Source organism: Lepisma saccharinum, chromosome 17, assembly GCF_977018435.1.
Source record: "Lepisma saccharinum chromosome 17, izLepSacc3.1, whole genome shotgun sequence".
Lineage (NCBI taxonomy): Eukaryota > Metazoa > Arthropoda > Insecta > Zygentoma > Lepismatidae > Lepisma > Lepisma saccharinum.
The window spans coordinates 2,661,704-2,679,039 of NC_139245.1; the positions used below are offsets into that span (position 1 = coordinate 2,661,704).

At 37.1% G+C, this 17,336-nt stretch overlaps 1 protein-coding gene across 1 annotated transcript; it reads left to right on the forward strand.

Annotated features, from left to right (window-relative positions):
• The first annotated feature begins 926 nt into the window (after positions 1–926).
• On the forward strand, positions 927–16,589 carry LOC146001148 (epoxide hydrolase 4-like). Its single transcript, XM_083138440.1, has 6 exons — positions 927–1,223; positions 8,218–8,342; positions 10,348–10,460; positions 12,453–12,621; positions 14,411–14,565; positions 16,319–16,589. The coding sequence occupies exons 1-6, from the start codon at positions 1,023–1,025 to the stop codon at positions 16,579–16,581; spliced, it is 1,026 nt and encodes a 341-aa protein (XP_082994566.1). The 5' UTR covers positions 927–1,022; the 3' UTR covers positions 16,582–16,589.
• Positions 16,590–17,336: the final 747 nt, after the last annotated feature.

A 17,336-nucleotide genomic window follows, 5' to 3' on the forward strand; every position in this document is an offset into this window, starting at 1 on the left:
AGTGATCTACGCTAATTCTAAAAATTATAGAAAATATTTGAATCTTTCTAATTCAATTAATATTTATGGTAGCTCTATCAAACAAAGTGTGGCCGCGGTGGCTCAGTCGGTAACGCGTCTGACTACCATGCTAAAGGTCCCGGGTTCGATCCCCGGCCGGTTCAAATCTAACGATGCAAGCGGCCCCGGCGCCGGCGTCGAATAACATGGGTACCTGGGGGCGTGGTAAAGGCGGTCAGGGGCTTGATGCTGATCACATCACCTCCACTCACGACCGGATCAAGAAAGTGTGGGGCGTTACCCCCACACCCCCTATACGCCTTCATGCTATGCACTTTACCTTTTTTCTATCAAACAAAAAGAATGATAATTTAGCAAATTTTCTGCTCTTTCATTTTGGTTATCTTCACTTTTTGTGTACATTGCACCGTTTTCGAGATATTATAATTTTTTAGTTTTTAAGGTTAATTTTTGCCGCCATTTTCTAAGATAGCGGATTTTAATGTATTATTCACTATACCATTCCGCACAATCTGGCACAAAAAAACTTTTGTGTGGCAATTATTTCCGGGTTAGGCCATTTTTTCCCGTTCGTTTCCTCCACTATATCATCCGACCTACATTAACTTTATACTTCTCCCCTCATGGGTGTTTTTTTCACCCCTTGTTTTAATCACTCAAGTCAGAATTTTAGGTAAGGGGATATTTCCCCGAATATATTGAAGGGTGCTGAAGTGCCGACGCACCAAAAATTTTTAACTCATTCATTCATTCATTCTGCTTCTCCCTTTCATTGGCAAACTTCCGCTACGTAACGGATACTGCAGCTGACCCAGAAAAGAATCTAGGTTTTGCTTGGCTGCATGACGTCACCGTTTTATTGACAGTGCGAAGTTCAGACGTTAACTCCACGCGTTTATCTTGCAAAAACGGCTGCACAATCATGAGCCAGCTCTTCTATAGATAAGACTAAGGTTGCAGCATGCTTCCTCTGTCTATCGAAACGTGTTAACACAAGCAGAATGGCTTTCGTGAGGCAAATGTTGTTCTCTTTGCTGGCGCTCGCGCTACCTTATTTCTACGGGTTTCTCGTAGTTTGCAAAGCATTCTGGGACGCAATCCGCCATCCTTCGAGAGTGAAATGGTCAACGAAACATCGTGCGAATCCACCTTCTTGTCTAACGGATCCGTTACTTGGCCAGCACTCATATCTTCAATTAAAGGTAAGATTTCTTGCTAAAGGTGAATTTCTTTATATTGCATGTGATATTTTAGTGCTAGGGAGATTTCACATCGAAGCGTCAAGCAGGGCTGTTAAAAGGTCAGGAACCCATAATTCTAATGGGGTTTTATTGGGTTCCGCACCAGGACCGGAACCATTTTAAATTCCTGGACCTTGAACAACCCTGCCGTCAAGCGGCATGAGTCGCGTGCCACTTTAGGGAGATTTCTTACTGAAGCAACAAGCGACTGGTGTCGCTTGAGAACGAGTCAGTCAACAGCAACGTTTCACACGGTAGCGGAATGACAGGCCCCGCAAATCTGCGTTCGATTAGTGATATCCTCAACGACATATGTCGCTTCGTGGCTCCCTAAGGGAGAATTCACACCGAACAGACACGCAACAAGCGACACGAGAGTTTCACACCAAAGAGACAAGCTGCACGCGGCAAGCGACACTACGCCCTAAATGGTCAAAACACGTCCTCTTTACACGATGTTGAAGGCAAATCACAGCCGATAACTGCATCAAAAACTTGATAAAGCCTAAAGAACGTTGTGTTAAAATCTTAAAACATTGTACATATCGATACTTTATTATATCAACAAATTAGAGGTTCAAACATGTTATAAGGCCTCTCTGAAAATAGCTCGTTGGGGTGATGTATTCACTGCACATTCGCGAACAACAAACTCAGGCGACACGATGCAGGGTATTGAGAAAACTGCACAGTCCGAGAGGCACGTAAGCGACATGCGACACGTGCAGCTTGCAGTGTTTCTGCGGTTCGATTGATTACTGAGTGTTCGCTTGCAAGCGACACGTGTCTCTTGCAGCATGTCGCGTGTCTCTTCGGTGTGAATTCTCCCATAGATGTGTGAGAAGCCCCCCACCCCCTAAACCACTTATTTTCAAAGATATGTACGAATGATCATACATGCAATCACTGGTGACTTATACGACATCACATGATCACAAGGAGAAGTTTACAAATGGTCTACATCCTCTTTAATTAACAATTATATTGACTCTTTGTTGTGCTATTAGTGAGTTATGCACAATATACGTCGTTGTCTTTCAATTGGGGACGTAGTGCATGAGGCACCAATATAATTTATCTATAACATAGATTTCTGGACAGTCATAGTTCGTTCATATTTCGCAAGCTATTATCAGAAAATGAAACCAAAGTCAATAGACTAATCTATTATTTTTCTAAGAGGGACACGTGTTTTTCATCCGAACATGCCGAAGTGCAGTTTTGACATGACTATGCAAAGAGCACGTGAGTTAATCTAGAAATTTCCTATGAACTTTCAAGTAGTCACTTTGTTCTTATCTGTTCAATGCGCTGAATGGAGAATTACGATTCAGTCAGGCAATTTAGTCTGAGAATTCAGATTTTAAATGAAAAATAGTACACGTAGCGGCGGCGATCATGGGATGGGGGGGGGGGGGTAGTTGCCTCCCACTTTTTGCCACTTTTGGCCCAACACTATGCTAAATATTATCTACCAAGGGAACTGTCCTTGCCCTCCAGTTTTGGAGCCCAATGGCCGCCACTGGTGGTACCACGCAACAGTATGCCGTACCGACACCTTTTAATAGGTGAGAATAAGGGTAATAACGTTTTCATTTAACAAAAGAAATGCGTGTGCGTGTACGTGAAACTACATGAATGAACGTTTATTTATGAACATACTACAATATTTCGAGTATTTCTTACATAGCTACCTTCATAAACTTCCGGGAAAATATTCTACAACCAGCTGCTTCATGACATAAAACTGATATCTCCAAAAAATAAACAAATACAAACAATAAAAAAACTATTTGACAGAGAGAGCTCTCTACAGTATCAAAGAATTCATGGAACAAGACAATACAATTCCAATGTACTAAACAATATGTATTTTAATTGTATTCTTATTTCAATCATGCAACAATGATAATGTGTTTTTATTTTTATTATAGTTTATTTATTTACATTTTACTTGGGATTACCGCTAAGCAGTTTTTCCCATATCTATATATGTACTGTACATAAACTTACATTTTTTAGTACATTATTATTAAAAGATACTATCAACAATTTTTTTTTTCTACTAAATAGTTAAGCCACATTTTCTAAAAAATGATAACAATATATATCCAACTGTAAGGTTAGGTTCACAAATCAAAGATTCCAAACACTGAGGAAAAGGAATTTCACAGTTTATAAGAGTTTTATAGAATGTCTCTCTTTCTTCTGTGTATCTATTACACTCAAATATGATATGATGTATATCTTCCTTGTTACCACATGTACAGTTTGGGTTTTGTACAATCCGGAACTCTTGTAAATGACTTTTAGTAGTTGTATGTCCTGACCTAATACGATTTAGTAATACTATCACATTCCGTGAAATTTGAACTTTTGTAAACCAAAGTCTCATTCTATTGAAATTAGCTATCCTCTGATAAAAGCTGACTTCAATTTTGTATGTGTCGTATATAGACAATGTATAATCAAAAGATATAGGTTCAAATGGAATGCTTTCATGAATCATAATTGCAACTCCTTTACTATCATCTATAATCTTTTCATAAATTGTGTTATAATGATTTACTTTAAAATAATCTATGTTTGATGGGTTCACAGAGATTTCCGATAAACATAAAAGTTCAGGTCTATATTCATCTATTAATTTCACCAGATTTTGCTTTCTTGCTTTCAGTCATCTTACATTCCAGTGTACCCCCACGAATGTTTTCCATTATTTTTTCTACCACACCCTAAGGTGTCTCTCCAAAAATTTCCAAATCCTCAATAATTTTCTGCACCTGGCCACTTATTTGTGAGCATTCTGTTAGTATTTCTTTTATGCTTAATAAGTCAGAATTTTTAGTTAATGTCGCCATAAGTTTCGCCATTAATTGTAACAAATTATACATAAGATCCTTCTGAGATGTTATGTGAGGAAAGTACACGATTTTTTTCTGTTCTTCATTGTTGTAGATTCCGGTGCTCACCTCCTGCATGCTTCTGTTTGTACTATCCACATCTTCCTCATTTTTCCTTATCTTAATTACAGTTCCTGTAGACTTTCCATTTAATTGTTTTTGATTACTTTGTAATTTCTTTAGAGAACCTTTACTTGATTCTCCTTGAGAATTTCCATTATAATTCTTTGTTTGTGAATAGGTATATAGACTGAAATGTTTTCCAAATTTATTTTCAAATTTGGAATAGTCTCTATGATCTTCTGGAGGAACCCTTTTCCATGAAACATTTTCCAAGTATGTATCTGATTTTCTTTCACCCCAATCACTTAAGGTTTCAAATCTGTTTTGTATTGTTATGCTATTTCCTACAACACCAGTCTTTCTTGTGTTAATTTCACTTACTTGACTTTTGTTTATATGGTTTTTTATTTGATCAGCATATGAGTTGCCTTGAACAACATAATTGCTTGGAACATTACCTGTTATTATTTCCTCTCGTGCTTCTTGCCGGGATAAATTATCATATGCCATAACTCTCATGATTTCTCTTTCCATTTCCCATTTTACACATGACTTATCAGTAGCAACATGTTCTCCTCCGCAATTTAAACACTTCGGAGTTTCAATACAATTTTCATGTTCCTCTCTTCCACATCTAGCACACTTAGCTTTATCCTTGCATATGGCTGCTGAATGTGCAAATCTGTAACATTTCTTACATTGCATCACATTTCTAACTTTAGGAGTAACATCGAAAATGTGACTAACCACTATAATCTGTTTAGGCATTTCTTGAGATCTAAACGTGATTGATATTAGCTTAGTAGGAACAAAATAATATGAACCATCATCTTTTCGAATTCTCTTTTTCATTCTTTCCACTGATATTACGGTCGGGTCTTCAATACTTTCCTTAATTTCCTCCTCTTCAAATTCAGTGGGCACACCATATATCAATCCTTCCCTCATCAATAAGGATTCTGGGATGAACACATCAATATTATTTTCTTTATGAAAATGCATATTTTTCATGAAATTGTTAGCTTCATTCCTGGTATAAAAATAAATCTTTGCTCTATATAAACCACTTGGTTGGATATATCTGACCCTTATATCTTTCTTTCGCAATTCATTTCCTATTTTCATAGAGTTAAATTTCTTTTCTGCACCTTTTGTACTAGTCATTATTACTAAATATGGCCCATTATGTGTATCATAATACATTTTACACTTGTCTACATTATTTTCTCTTCGACCTTCTCCAAACTTGTTTACTTTATCTCTATTATCTAACCTGTCCATTCTTACCGCTTTTGCTGGAACTTGATCATCTTCAGGAGATCTGACTCTTTTAGCTTGTTTTCTAGATGTTTCTTCTATAATGTTATCTTCTATAACAATTTCATTGTCTTCTACCAAGTTCGTTATAATTTCTACTTGATTATTAAGTTCCATATAACCTATGGCATCCGCCATGACGTTAACAAGAACTGCCTTACGCAAATCACATTAATGAGTATATTTCCTTTTACCGTAGTTTTAAACTTCAACTTAAATAAGTGTATGGGTTTAACTCAATTCCAGTCACAAAATTCTCTCTTTAAAAACAGTACTCACTGAATTAACAACTGTTAATATTACCACAATATTACACAAACCTTGTCAAAGTTTCCAACCGCAATAAATTTCTTTTATTATAGTGTAATGAAGTGTATTTTTCAATTTTTACTTTGGTTTCTGATTTTCTGTTATGATGTACTAAACTAATTATTATTTCATTATATATCTTGACGTTTTCCATGCCCTTTTAATCAAGGGTCAACGGAAGAAATAAAATTCAATTCAATTCAATTCAATACAAGGCGACGACGCTACCACTGTGCCATCAGGGAGCAAAGAGACATGATGGAAGCTATAGAAAATGCAAGGAAGAAAATTAATGAAGCCACAGAGAGAGAGAAAGAGAGAAGAAGGGAAATATAAGTGAAAGACAGATAAAGAAAGAGTAATAGAGACAACACACACGAGCGGGTAGAGAGAGAAGGGGGAGAGGGAGAATGAGAAATAGGAAGCGAATTGTAGAGAAAAAAACGAGAGATAGAGAAGCAAGAAAGAGAAGAGAGAAAGACACGGAGAAAAAAAAGAGAGAGAGAGAGAGAGACGAAGAAGCCAGGGAAAAACAGAGACAAATAGGGAAACTAAAAGTAGAGAGAAAGATATACAGGAACGAAAGAGAAAAGAAATATAGAAGAGAGAGAGAGAAGGGGGGAATAAAGAAGCTAGAGAAAGAAAAAGAAAAGATAAATTTAGAAGAAAGGCAGCAAATAAGAGAGAGAGAAGGAATATGAGAGGGAAAATCTAGAAAAATAAATGACCAAGAAGAAGGGAAGTAAAGACAAAAAAATAGGTAGTGAAGCTGAGAAAATATAGAAAGAAGATACAAGGAAAAAGAGACAGTTACAAGTAAAAAGGAAAGAGGTTGGATAAGCAGGCAATGTTCCTTGATCCAAGGGGGTTCAAGCGCCTTTATATTGTGTGTCACGTACACAAACTGCATTGTTGTTCTTTGAGGTATAGGATCATAGATGGCAGCATGCAAAAAGAACGACGTTTATATTTGATGATACATAAAGCAGCTTAGAAAGTGGGCCAGAGATGGCAGCACCCAAGAAAACTTATACAATTGTAAATAGAGAAAAAGGAAAGCGCTGATGTGGTGAAATAATGATTGTAGATATTAATACTAATTATAATGAAATAAATAAATGAACTTAATACAATAACAGAATACAAATAAGGTGGAAAGGGTGATTAATATTCAGTAATAGCATAAGTGATCATTATATAAAAGTAAAGAAGTCGAATTGTAATTGCGATTCTGTGTCTTTTTCGGTTGTTTTGTCCCAGGTGTAGCGCCATCTCACGGCAGCACCCAAGCACTTTTGGTAGGCGCATCTATTGCAGCTCCAAGTTAAGGTTAGCGCCGGCCAGGCGGCGATCTTTAACTAATCCCTTCCTCTTTGTTTGTTTGTCTGTCTGATCGATTAATATTTACGTCAATTTGAATAAGATCGATATAGAAAAGAAAGAAGGAAAAATACACAATATGTAATAATTACAAGAAGCAGCAGCATTAGTAATTATAAGAAGAAGAATTAGTAATTACAAGAAGATGAAGCCTTAGTAGTTATAAGAAGAAGATGCCTTATTAATTATAAGAAGAAGAAGCCTTAGTAGTTATAAGAAGAAGATGCCTTATTAATTACAAGAAGAAGAAGCCTTATTCATTATAAGAAGAAGAAGCCTCAGCGATTACAAGAAGAAGAAGCCCAAAGAAGATTGGGTACAATTAATAAGAAATAAAAATAGAAGAAAAATATTGTATAAAAAGATTTCCAAAGTTATCTAATATTTGTACATGATTATTCAAGAATATATTACAAATTGTACCCTCCGTAGTGGGTTAAATCTATTGTTTCTTTCCATATATTCGTAGTGTTAGTCACCCTGATCTGTACCCAGAGGTATCTCATCGTTTCTACCCTGTGCTAAGCTGGTAGATGCTCACGTGAGAGGACGTGGCATGTGGCTGTAAATTCCTACATTGAAAGTTAGTGCCTCTTTTGCATAAGCTTGGCTAAAATTACCTTTCTTGGGTATTTTTCTTATTTCCTCTTCTTTTCGATACTTCGCTTCTCGCACGTCGTGGAAGTTTGTCAGTGTTATTTGACTACAAGTGAGTGTCAGAGAGAGAGAGAGAGAGAGAGAGAGAGAGAGATAGCAGTGGTGTAAACAGAAAGGAAGAAGAGATGCCCCTTTCAACTCTTAGGTCATTTTATACTTTCGCATAACATATTTGACTAACAGAATAACCGAAATAAATAAGGTTTACGGTATTTATTGTAATTTGTTGAATAACTTAATCATTTTGAACCATGGAAAATGTATACCTACTTATTTTAAGCTCCTGCAATATCTAATAATGTAATTGGTATGCCTTGTGTTTGCAGGACGTGAAGCTTCACTATGTTGAAAATGGAGACAAAAGCAAGCCTTTGATGTTGTTTGTTCATGGATTTCCAGAGTTTTGGTATTCATGGCGACACCAATTAAAAGAATTTTCTAAAGAATTTTGGTAAGTAAATGAACTCTTCAAAATGCCTTTCTATCCAATCTCCACTAATAATAATAATAATAATAATAATAATAACAACAACAACTTCATATTCCTTTTCTTTGAATCAGAACCTGGAACCTGACATCCAATTTTGAAGAATAAGACTATTATAATTATAATTATGCAATTAGTTTCCTAAATGTGCATAAATGTACAGTGTGATGCACAAGTGTTACTCGGCAAATTGTCCACGAGTATTTTCATCAATTTTTCTCTTGTACCCTACGTGTATTTAATGACTGAACTTTTACTTAAATCAGTGCAGAAGTTACCAGTAGTGTGTCTCTCGTTATTTTTTTTCAATTGTTGAAGCTATTATTGGGTAAAAAGAGTGTGCCTGAACAAACGATGTACAGTTTGCTTGGTAATACTTAGGCAGCCACTGTACGTCTAATCATTCACGTAATACCTTAAAAGACCCTGTATCCCTACTTGCATGTATAATGTTTCGACAGTGTTGAAAATTGTCCTGTATTCTTAAATTTTCAACTTTTCATTCGCTTTATATTCATTGAACAATTGGCAAGGAACTAACTCAACCTGTCGATTACAAGCCCAAGGACGTCCATGACATTAATATTATTAGAAAGTTTAAGATGCAGACATGGAATGAATGGCCGTTTTAAAATAAATAAATACCAGGTGGTTATAATTAAAGTGACGGTGTTCAGAGTGGTACAGCACGGGCTGTAATGAGAGTAGCAGTCTGAAACTTCGTAGATATGCTAATGAAGCAATGCGCTCGCGAAATATGCAAAGAAATAATTAGTTCCAATTCTCGCCACCAGGGTAAAAAATGGCGCTGTAAGCAGTCAAAACTTGGTATAGTTACAGGAAAAACACTATAAATCGCAGAAAACAATACTCCTTTTATTAAAATATCGCTACAATTTCACTATTCGAATTACATGAACATTACTAAAGGAAAAAGCAACAAGCGTCACCAACAACAACCAGGGAGCTCACACAATGGTTAGGCAATGTCACCGACTTTGACGTCAGAGTTACGGAAAATTCCACGTTTTGACTTCTTACAGCGCCATTTTTTACCCTAGTGGCGAGAATTGGAACTTTTTTTTTTTTTTTTTTTCATAATTCGCGAGCGCATTGCTTCATTAGCATATCTACGAAGTTTCAGACTGCTACTCTCATTACAGCCCATGCTGTACCACTCTGAACACCGTCACTTTAATTATAACCACCTGGTATATATATATATACAGGTATATATATATATATATATATATATATATATATATATATATATATATATATATATATATATATATATATATATATATTTGGGAGATAATCGCCATAATTTAAATTGTTATTTTTTTATATTGGGTGTGTACGTATATACAGGGTGGACTATTTAAGTTGATAACTCGAAATATCTTACAAACCAAGCGTTTTCGAAATAAATGTTTCAAATAAAACTTAATTGGCTGTATGGGGGAAAGAGAGTCAGTCAGATTTTTTAAATTGAAACAATTTTTTGTTTAATATTTTTATTCCTCTTACAAAAATAAACAACTTTTCTATTAACAATTTTTACATTCATCGCTTAGTTTCACACATTTGACAAGTGGCAACAGGAATTTATACTATTTCATAAGCACTGAAATTTTCATTCCAAAAAACAAGAGAGACTTTGATTGATTGGGTGTTTTAGTTCCACTTTATGCACAGTAAGGCTAATCGGGACTGGACCTACAGTTGGGATCCGAACTACTATATGCCTCCACCGGATATCGAACCCGGGATCCCTTGATTGCAAGGCGACGACGCTACCGCTGCGCCATCGGGGAGGGACGAAAGAAACTAAATATGCTACTATACATTACAACGAGGGCCTCTTTCTAAATAGATTATATTTTAATATTACGATGTGATAATAATGTACGTAGTAAAATTCCACATGTGATCTAAATGAAAAATATGTTTTTTATTAATTTTGAAGGGTTGTCGCCCTGGATTTGCGTGGATATGGAGATTCTGACAAACCAGAGGGTGTTGAGAAGTATATGAAGTACCATCTCATAGAAGATTTGAAACAGTTTGTCCAAGGACTAGGTAAGTAAAATAACAAATAGAAGATAATTCTACTCTAATCACGAGCGGAATTTCAGCACTTTCATGTTTTTTCACGTACTATTAATTACATGCTATAAATGTTGTGTAAAGCCACGAAACATTTAATTTTTCGCTAATAAAATATTTCAGTCCTGATTTCGTACTTTGGTCTCTGTATTTTTCAACGCTTTGTGGGTCAACAGTCTACCATCTTGAAACTGAAAGTATGTATCCACTGTGATTAGGCAATTGTCTTTATTTTCTTTCTACCATTGTCGGTATTTTAACCCTCAACTACAGTTGTGACGTCCCACGGACCGGAGCGTTCCTTTTGCTTGCTACCCCGTCATTAGTTTTGATCTTGAGGCTACCTTTCTTTCAATACCTTCCTCAACTTCAGTGTGCTGTGAAAGCGTGAAGGGAAAGGTTGCATTATCTGCTTCTGTGGTGTTTTATTTATATACCGAGGACGTCACGACTGTGTTTGAGGGTTAACGTTGCTTTTTTCTATCCCTTGAGTTCATCGCGGCGATGAGGATGAGCTGATGAAATTAATGGTTGAACCACCCTTGACCAGAGTTTGAGCCAGTACCACACGGAGGTTGGCTAGTCCATTGTCATGAGGGTGAATTGATATCTGCATTTTGAAATGCAATGTTTTCCTATAACCAAAACTTCAACGTATTAATGTTGTCTATTTATACTTGAATAAGTTCTAATTTGAAACTTTAAATATTTCTTCTGTACGGATTCGAAATACGAAACCATGGAAGTAAATATATTTTTTAATTTTTGCCGTTTATAACTGTGCCTATTCAAAATAAAACCCACACAATTCTCATACACTGGAGTTAAACAGCTTCCTGTTAATTATATATTTCCCTTGCCGACCGTTACGTAAGTCAAATTTTGGTTCACATGGAATAGTGAGAATCAACCAACCAAAGAAGAGAGGTGCGTTATTTATGTTTAACCTTGGTGGAAGAAAATCTTCAAGGATATTACGAAACGTGACAAAACTTATTTAGGAAAGATAACAGACACGGGAACGTGAGTGTAGAATCCTGGTATCATAATATCCAATTACGATCTACTTTTCTGGGGGGGGGATACATCTGTAGGCGGATCCAGAATTATTTTTCTGGAAGGGGCATCGGAAGTTGATGACCTAAGAAATGTCAAAAAAGACCTTAAAATTCTTAAGAAATTACCTAAAAATAATTTGCGCTCTGGAAATAAAAGCTTGATGTTTCATAAATTACAAGATTGTTTAAACTACCGAAGCAACGGGATAAAAACAATTAAAATACATTTCAAAAGCTTTATTCATATTGACGATACCTGTCCCTCACAGTTAACCTTAAAAATCACTTCCAAATTAACAATATACAACACAGTATTTTAGTAAAATATTTGATAAAAATGCAGTAAAATGGAGACAAATGAACAGGGGATAAGTTGACCGGTTTAATGAAAATCCGGATTAACTGAAATAACCTAAAAGAACAGTAGAAAGTGCATTAAAACTCCGTTTATAGCAACAAAACACGTTTGTTTATTATGGTGTATTGGTATTTAAAGGGCATAGGCCTAAATACACTATACAGTACAGTACAAAGTCTGCGGGAAACACAATTTCATCAGTGGTTGACTTCCTTTTCTTTGTGAAGTTCTGTTGTTGACTTCTAGCCACATTTAAAACCTTGCATTCTGCTTCCCCCCCCCCCCTTGCCTGTCCGGATTAATCGAAGTCCGGCTTATCGGGCTCCGGATTAACGAGGTTTTACTGTACTTTCACTTAGGACTAAAGAGTCATGCAATCGTCGATGTAATTGTTACAGTTAAACTTAAAAACAATACACATTAACAACAATGAACACCGTGAAAGCCTACATCTTAAAGTTTCTAACATCAGTCCTCTGCCTTGTGTGTGAAATGCCTGCTAAAAGTGTCTGTAATGATCCTTGTTTTTTCAATACTGGTTACTTCCAGGCAGGGACAAATGCATCTTGGTTGCTCACGACTGGGGCGGAGCTCTGGCGTGGGATTTCGTGACTAAGCACCAGGACATGGTGGAGAAATACGTCATAATGGACGCACCGCACCCAGCAGCTTACATGGAACTTGTGCGAGAGACATTGGACCAGTTCTTCATGTCATGGTAAGACAAAATGCCTTTTAGAAGTTATGAATGCGAATAACGTAGCATCCATTTTAACTCTGCATTATTTGAAATACGGAGTCGAAATTAACGGGTAATCTCCCTAGTCCACTAGTATTGCTGCCAACAAAAGTGAATTTTCATTTGTCAAGGATGAGTTTATCTATCTCCCATAACAAAGTAATTGTTATATTTGATACACAAATATTTCCCATGTGTAAACTTGTTCATATAGCAAATAACGTGTTCTCTCTAATATTCGAAATTCGTAACTCTGTCACCTTGTGATACAGTAGCACCGGGTTGGATTCCCAGTGGAGGCACATTACATATCAAACTTTGACAATCAAACTTTTGACGGTGACACTGAAACCACATCTAACTTTTGTGAAGCTGGCGGCATATACCCAACTTATTATCAGATTCGTAACAAAATGTTAAATAATTTATTAGACTAAACATTAAATGGTTGTACTTCCTCCTCCAACCATCACAACGTGAGGAACTCTTTTTTTTCTTTAATATTTTCCTTTCGTTCTGGCGAACTCGACACATACACTCCGTCCCAGCTAACTGTGGAGCAGGCAAACGATAGCAAGTCTCTGCGCAAGTAGTGACGCGAGACGGGCTCCACCAATGAACACGTGAGAGGAACGGAAATGCGTGGAGAGGGGGACGAAAGCGACTGAAGTTACCAGCCTGCACATCAGCGTCTACTGCTTCGTTCTGACCAATAGATTTCCCTCGCTTCTATGACCCTATGCGGGGCCTTGCTTCACAGTTAGCTGGGACAGGATATAGCTCACGAAGCAATGGGAACCTTGTGCACTCCCCCCGCCCCCTCCACACACAATACAAAAAGGAAAATCGTGTGGTGAAAACCTCAATGACAGAGCCAACGTAATGAGTACACAAACAACAAATTAACATAAGAAACCACGCTTGAGAACAAAACATTGTAACTCGCTTTCTAGAACCCTAATTCATGCCTACACGCACGGCCATGAAATTAGGCGGGTGGCAGATGCTCGCGCTGTTGCCACGTCGAAGCACAACCCCGTGTGTTCGGAGGTTTAAAAGAATTGAAGATCTTGTTGTAGAATTGGTCTTTGTAATCCATGCGATACAAAGTGACAGTATTTGCTCGAAAGGTCAGGGAGAGAGGTCGGTCTGACGCTGGAACTATGCAACGCAGCCCGGTTGACGTTGCAACACAGTGCGCAGGAACCAGCGACTTTTGTCCTGCTCTCGCTTTGCTTTTCCCATACGTGGCACCAGCGCAATTCTGCCCAGCCGCCTATTTTCATGGCCGTGCGTTTAGTATCAAAATGTAAGGCCACAACAAAAGTACCCAAAATTGTTCTTAGATGCTGATATATCTTGTTTTAGTAGTCAGTGCTCCATTTACATATATTTTAATGGATTCCACCATATTTACAGCCTGAAACACCCTTAACCAAGTTAACATCACGAGAAAGAAACACTCTTTGTACTCATTAAGTGGATGCTCTTGCTTTTCCGTTTCCTTTATGTACTTTCCATTGGTAACATCCTTGCTGGGATACAAGAGATCTGACCAATAATGACAGTCACGTGGGTTTCAAACGTCACCGAAAGAGCTCTCCCCCCAATTTGTGCTGGAAACAGCAAAAGAAGACGGCCGCGCCATCTATTGACCACCGACGGAACTGCAATTTCCAAGCGCAGCGAGGTTTAAATGTAGCTTCCACTTCTATTACCTAACTTTTCTATGCTTTCTCATTAAAATGTCCTTATTTTGTCTTCCCAGGTATGTGTTTTTCTTTCAACTGCCATGGCTTCCGGAGCTATTCGTGAGAAGAAATGATTTTTCCATATTCAAAGCTGTTCTCAAAGGTAAAAAGAAGTCGGTTAATGTTACCAACGATGATATTGAAGCCTACAAGTATACGTTTGGACAACCAGGTATGTTACGATCCACACACATTATGATACCGAATCTTGTATGAATGGGTAGCTAATTGCATGGATAGATATGATGGATGCTTTCATGAAAGCTTGTAAGCATGCATAAATACGTGTGTGTTCCGGTACGTAGTCTAAACTCTGCATTTCTGGTATTCGCACTCTACCACTGCTTTTTACCGGCATCTCTCAATTTCAGCATGTGTGTTTACTTAGATGTTAGAGTAAATTAGTCTTTTAAATTACACATTTACTTTTCTAGAATGAAGTATGTGTAATTTGTTTAAGCAAGCGAAGAGGGCTTCTTAAAGTACTCGATATTAGCAAAAATATGATTACAAACTGGGTGCACACCCCTAGAAGTAATTCTGCCGGCGCCCATGCTTGTGGGTCCCATGAAGTGTAATATCCCTCAAGGTGCGTCCCGGATTGAAAAAGGTTGAGAACCATTGATCTAAACGTTCACATTCTTACCGCATTACACATTGGCACTCATGCGCAAGCACGTGTGTTCACTATTGGAGTATAAACTCTGAGAGTTTCTTTATCTTACAGAACGAAAATCATAATATCTTTCTCTGTTTTTAAACGGTGAGCATTTGTTTCTCGATACTTCCAAGCAAAATTTAAATTCTTGAAACAATGTGTCTTATTAATTTGAATGTAATAGGCTCTTAAGACACAGTAAATAAACTTTCTAGCCCAACTTCGCCACCGCCAAAGGCCCTCCCGGGAGCCACCAGTGGGTCGCGCCCTATAGGTTGAGAAACAATTGTTTTAGATGTCTGCAAGGCAACTCAATTGCATAGACAATTTTCCTAAACTCTGAGAGTTTCTACACCAAGGTATGTTAGAATGTGTGTTAATAATCCACTATTCAAATTATCAATTATTTCTCGATCTCTCTAAGCGGAACACGCTGTACTTGGATATTAGGATAAACTTGTGTATGCATGATGAGATGGATTAATGGACACTTGGATAGGGTTGCTGTTTCATAAGTGAAGATCCGGAAACCTGTAGGGGAGGGGAAGAATCTGGACCCGATGTACGACTTCTGGGTTGTAACGATACCATTGGAAGCAAGTAGTATCATTACAGGGCAGAAGTGTCCACGACTGTACACCATATTTTTATGGCTATTCACTGAAACTGCGTTGGATTCCAAAGATGGTAGGCTAAGGTATTTCAGAAACGATTTAAAAGGACGCGGGGGAAAATGAAAACATCGCCTAACTTGTAGCCTAACTTTAGAAGACACGTTTTTGCAACAAAAGTCACAGAAGTTCAAGAATTTTCAGAATATAGCTACTTTTTGGGAAACCACTATACATGATACAATGTCAGGACTGTCTCGGAAAATCTCAAATTTTAATCTCGAACAAAGATCATAGCTTTATTTATATAATCATTTCAGACTTATAGGATAATAAAATACTGATTATCTTTAATTCATAATTATATAAGTTTAATATTTACATTTCCGTACGTTACGAAACTCTTAATTTTGTATATGAATATTTAATATGCAATTAATATAATATAGCTATAGCGTGTTTGATTCCCCGCGGAACACCTAGTTCAGAGTTCCTGGCTCTACAAGTTCTTTCTTGGATGCGTAGCACGAACTTTCGACAGTTGTATAATCAAACGCCCTGTATTTAGGTCACGATTGCAGTGTAGCCGTCAACTATAACTTCGATATACCATTTCTGACGTGATATTGTAACACTTTGTTCTTATTTGTTTACAGGTGCCCTCACTCCTCCGATCAACTACTACAGGGCATCATTTAAGCGATCACCTGTAAAATTTAAATATGAGAAGGCAGGAATAAAAGTTCCCGGACTTTATATATTCGGAGAAAACGACGACTTCTTGCACCTTGGGTTGATGGAGAAAGCCAAGAAGTACGCTGACAACCTAAAGATTGAAATCGTGAAAGGAGGGAACCATTTTGTGCAGCAGGACGAACCTGATGCGGTGAACAAGCTTATGTGGACATTTTTGCAATAGTAGATGTAGTAAAGAAAAAAAACTGCCATGAAGTTCCAAATGTGAAAATGTAAAATTGGTCTCTCAAATACGATGTACAGTCAAGGTCACTTCTGGGTTGTAATGATTTAATTGAAAGTCAATGGTGTTGTTACAATCCAGAAGTGTCCGTGACTACATATTTTCTCTACATAAATATATATTTTAATATTAATAATCTTACTTTTCTTTACAACTGCCCATCAGCAATATTTTACGTCTGCAAATAAGACGAAAACAGTTTTAAGCATGTACTTTTTTCCCCATTTTTTGTTTTATTTGAAAGTTAATGGTACACCCAACGGCAAAAGAAATAGTAGGCGAATTGTCGGTAACGGTTCCGAATGTTTTATGATTTTCTTTTCAAATTCTCCTAGCAGGAAGACTAATTATCGTAGTCACACGAAATTTGAACCTTCTTAAAGTAATGAGCCCGGTTTCGAAGAAACGTTATTTATGTTGAAAAAAATTACCTTACGAAAGCATGCGCGCTTCCCATGGACAATGTATTTTCCGTTGACAAGCGACTGTAAGTATCGTAGATATGTGGGAATTAATGTAGAAGTAAATCGGAACCTTAGTAGAATGCATTTAGGGACTTTATTTTAATGCTAAGAGAACCAAAATTGGCCTGCCTAACCTAACTACAAAAGCATATATTGAACAAAATCTTAAGTAATCGCTAAAACTCCGCAGTATGTGTTAACACACGTAAATCGAAATAGAACCATGTTTAA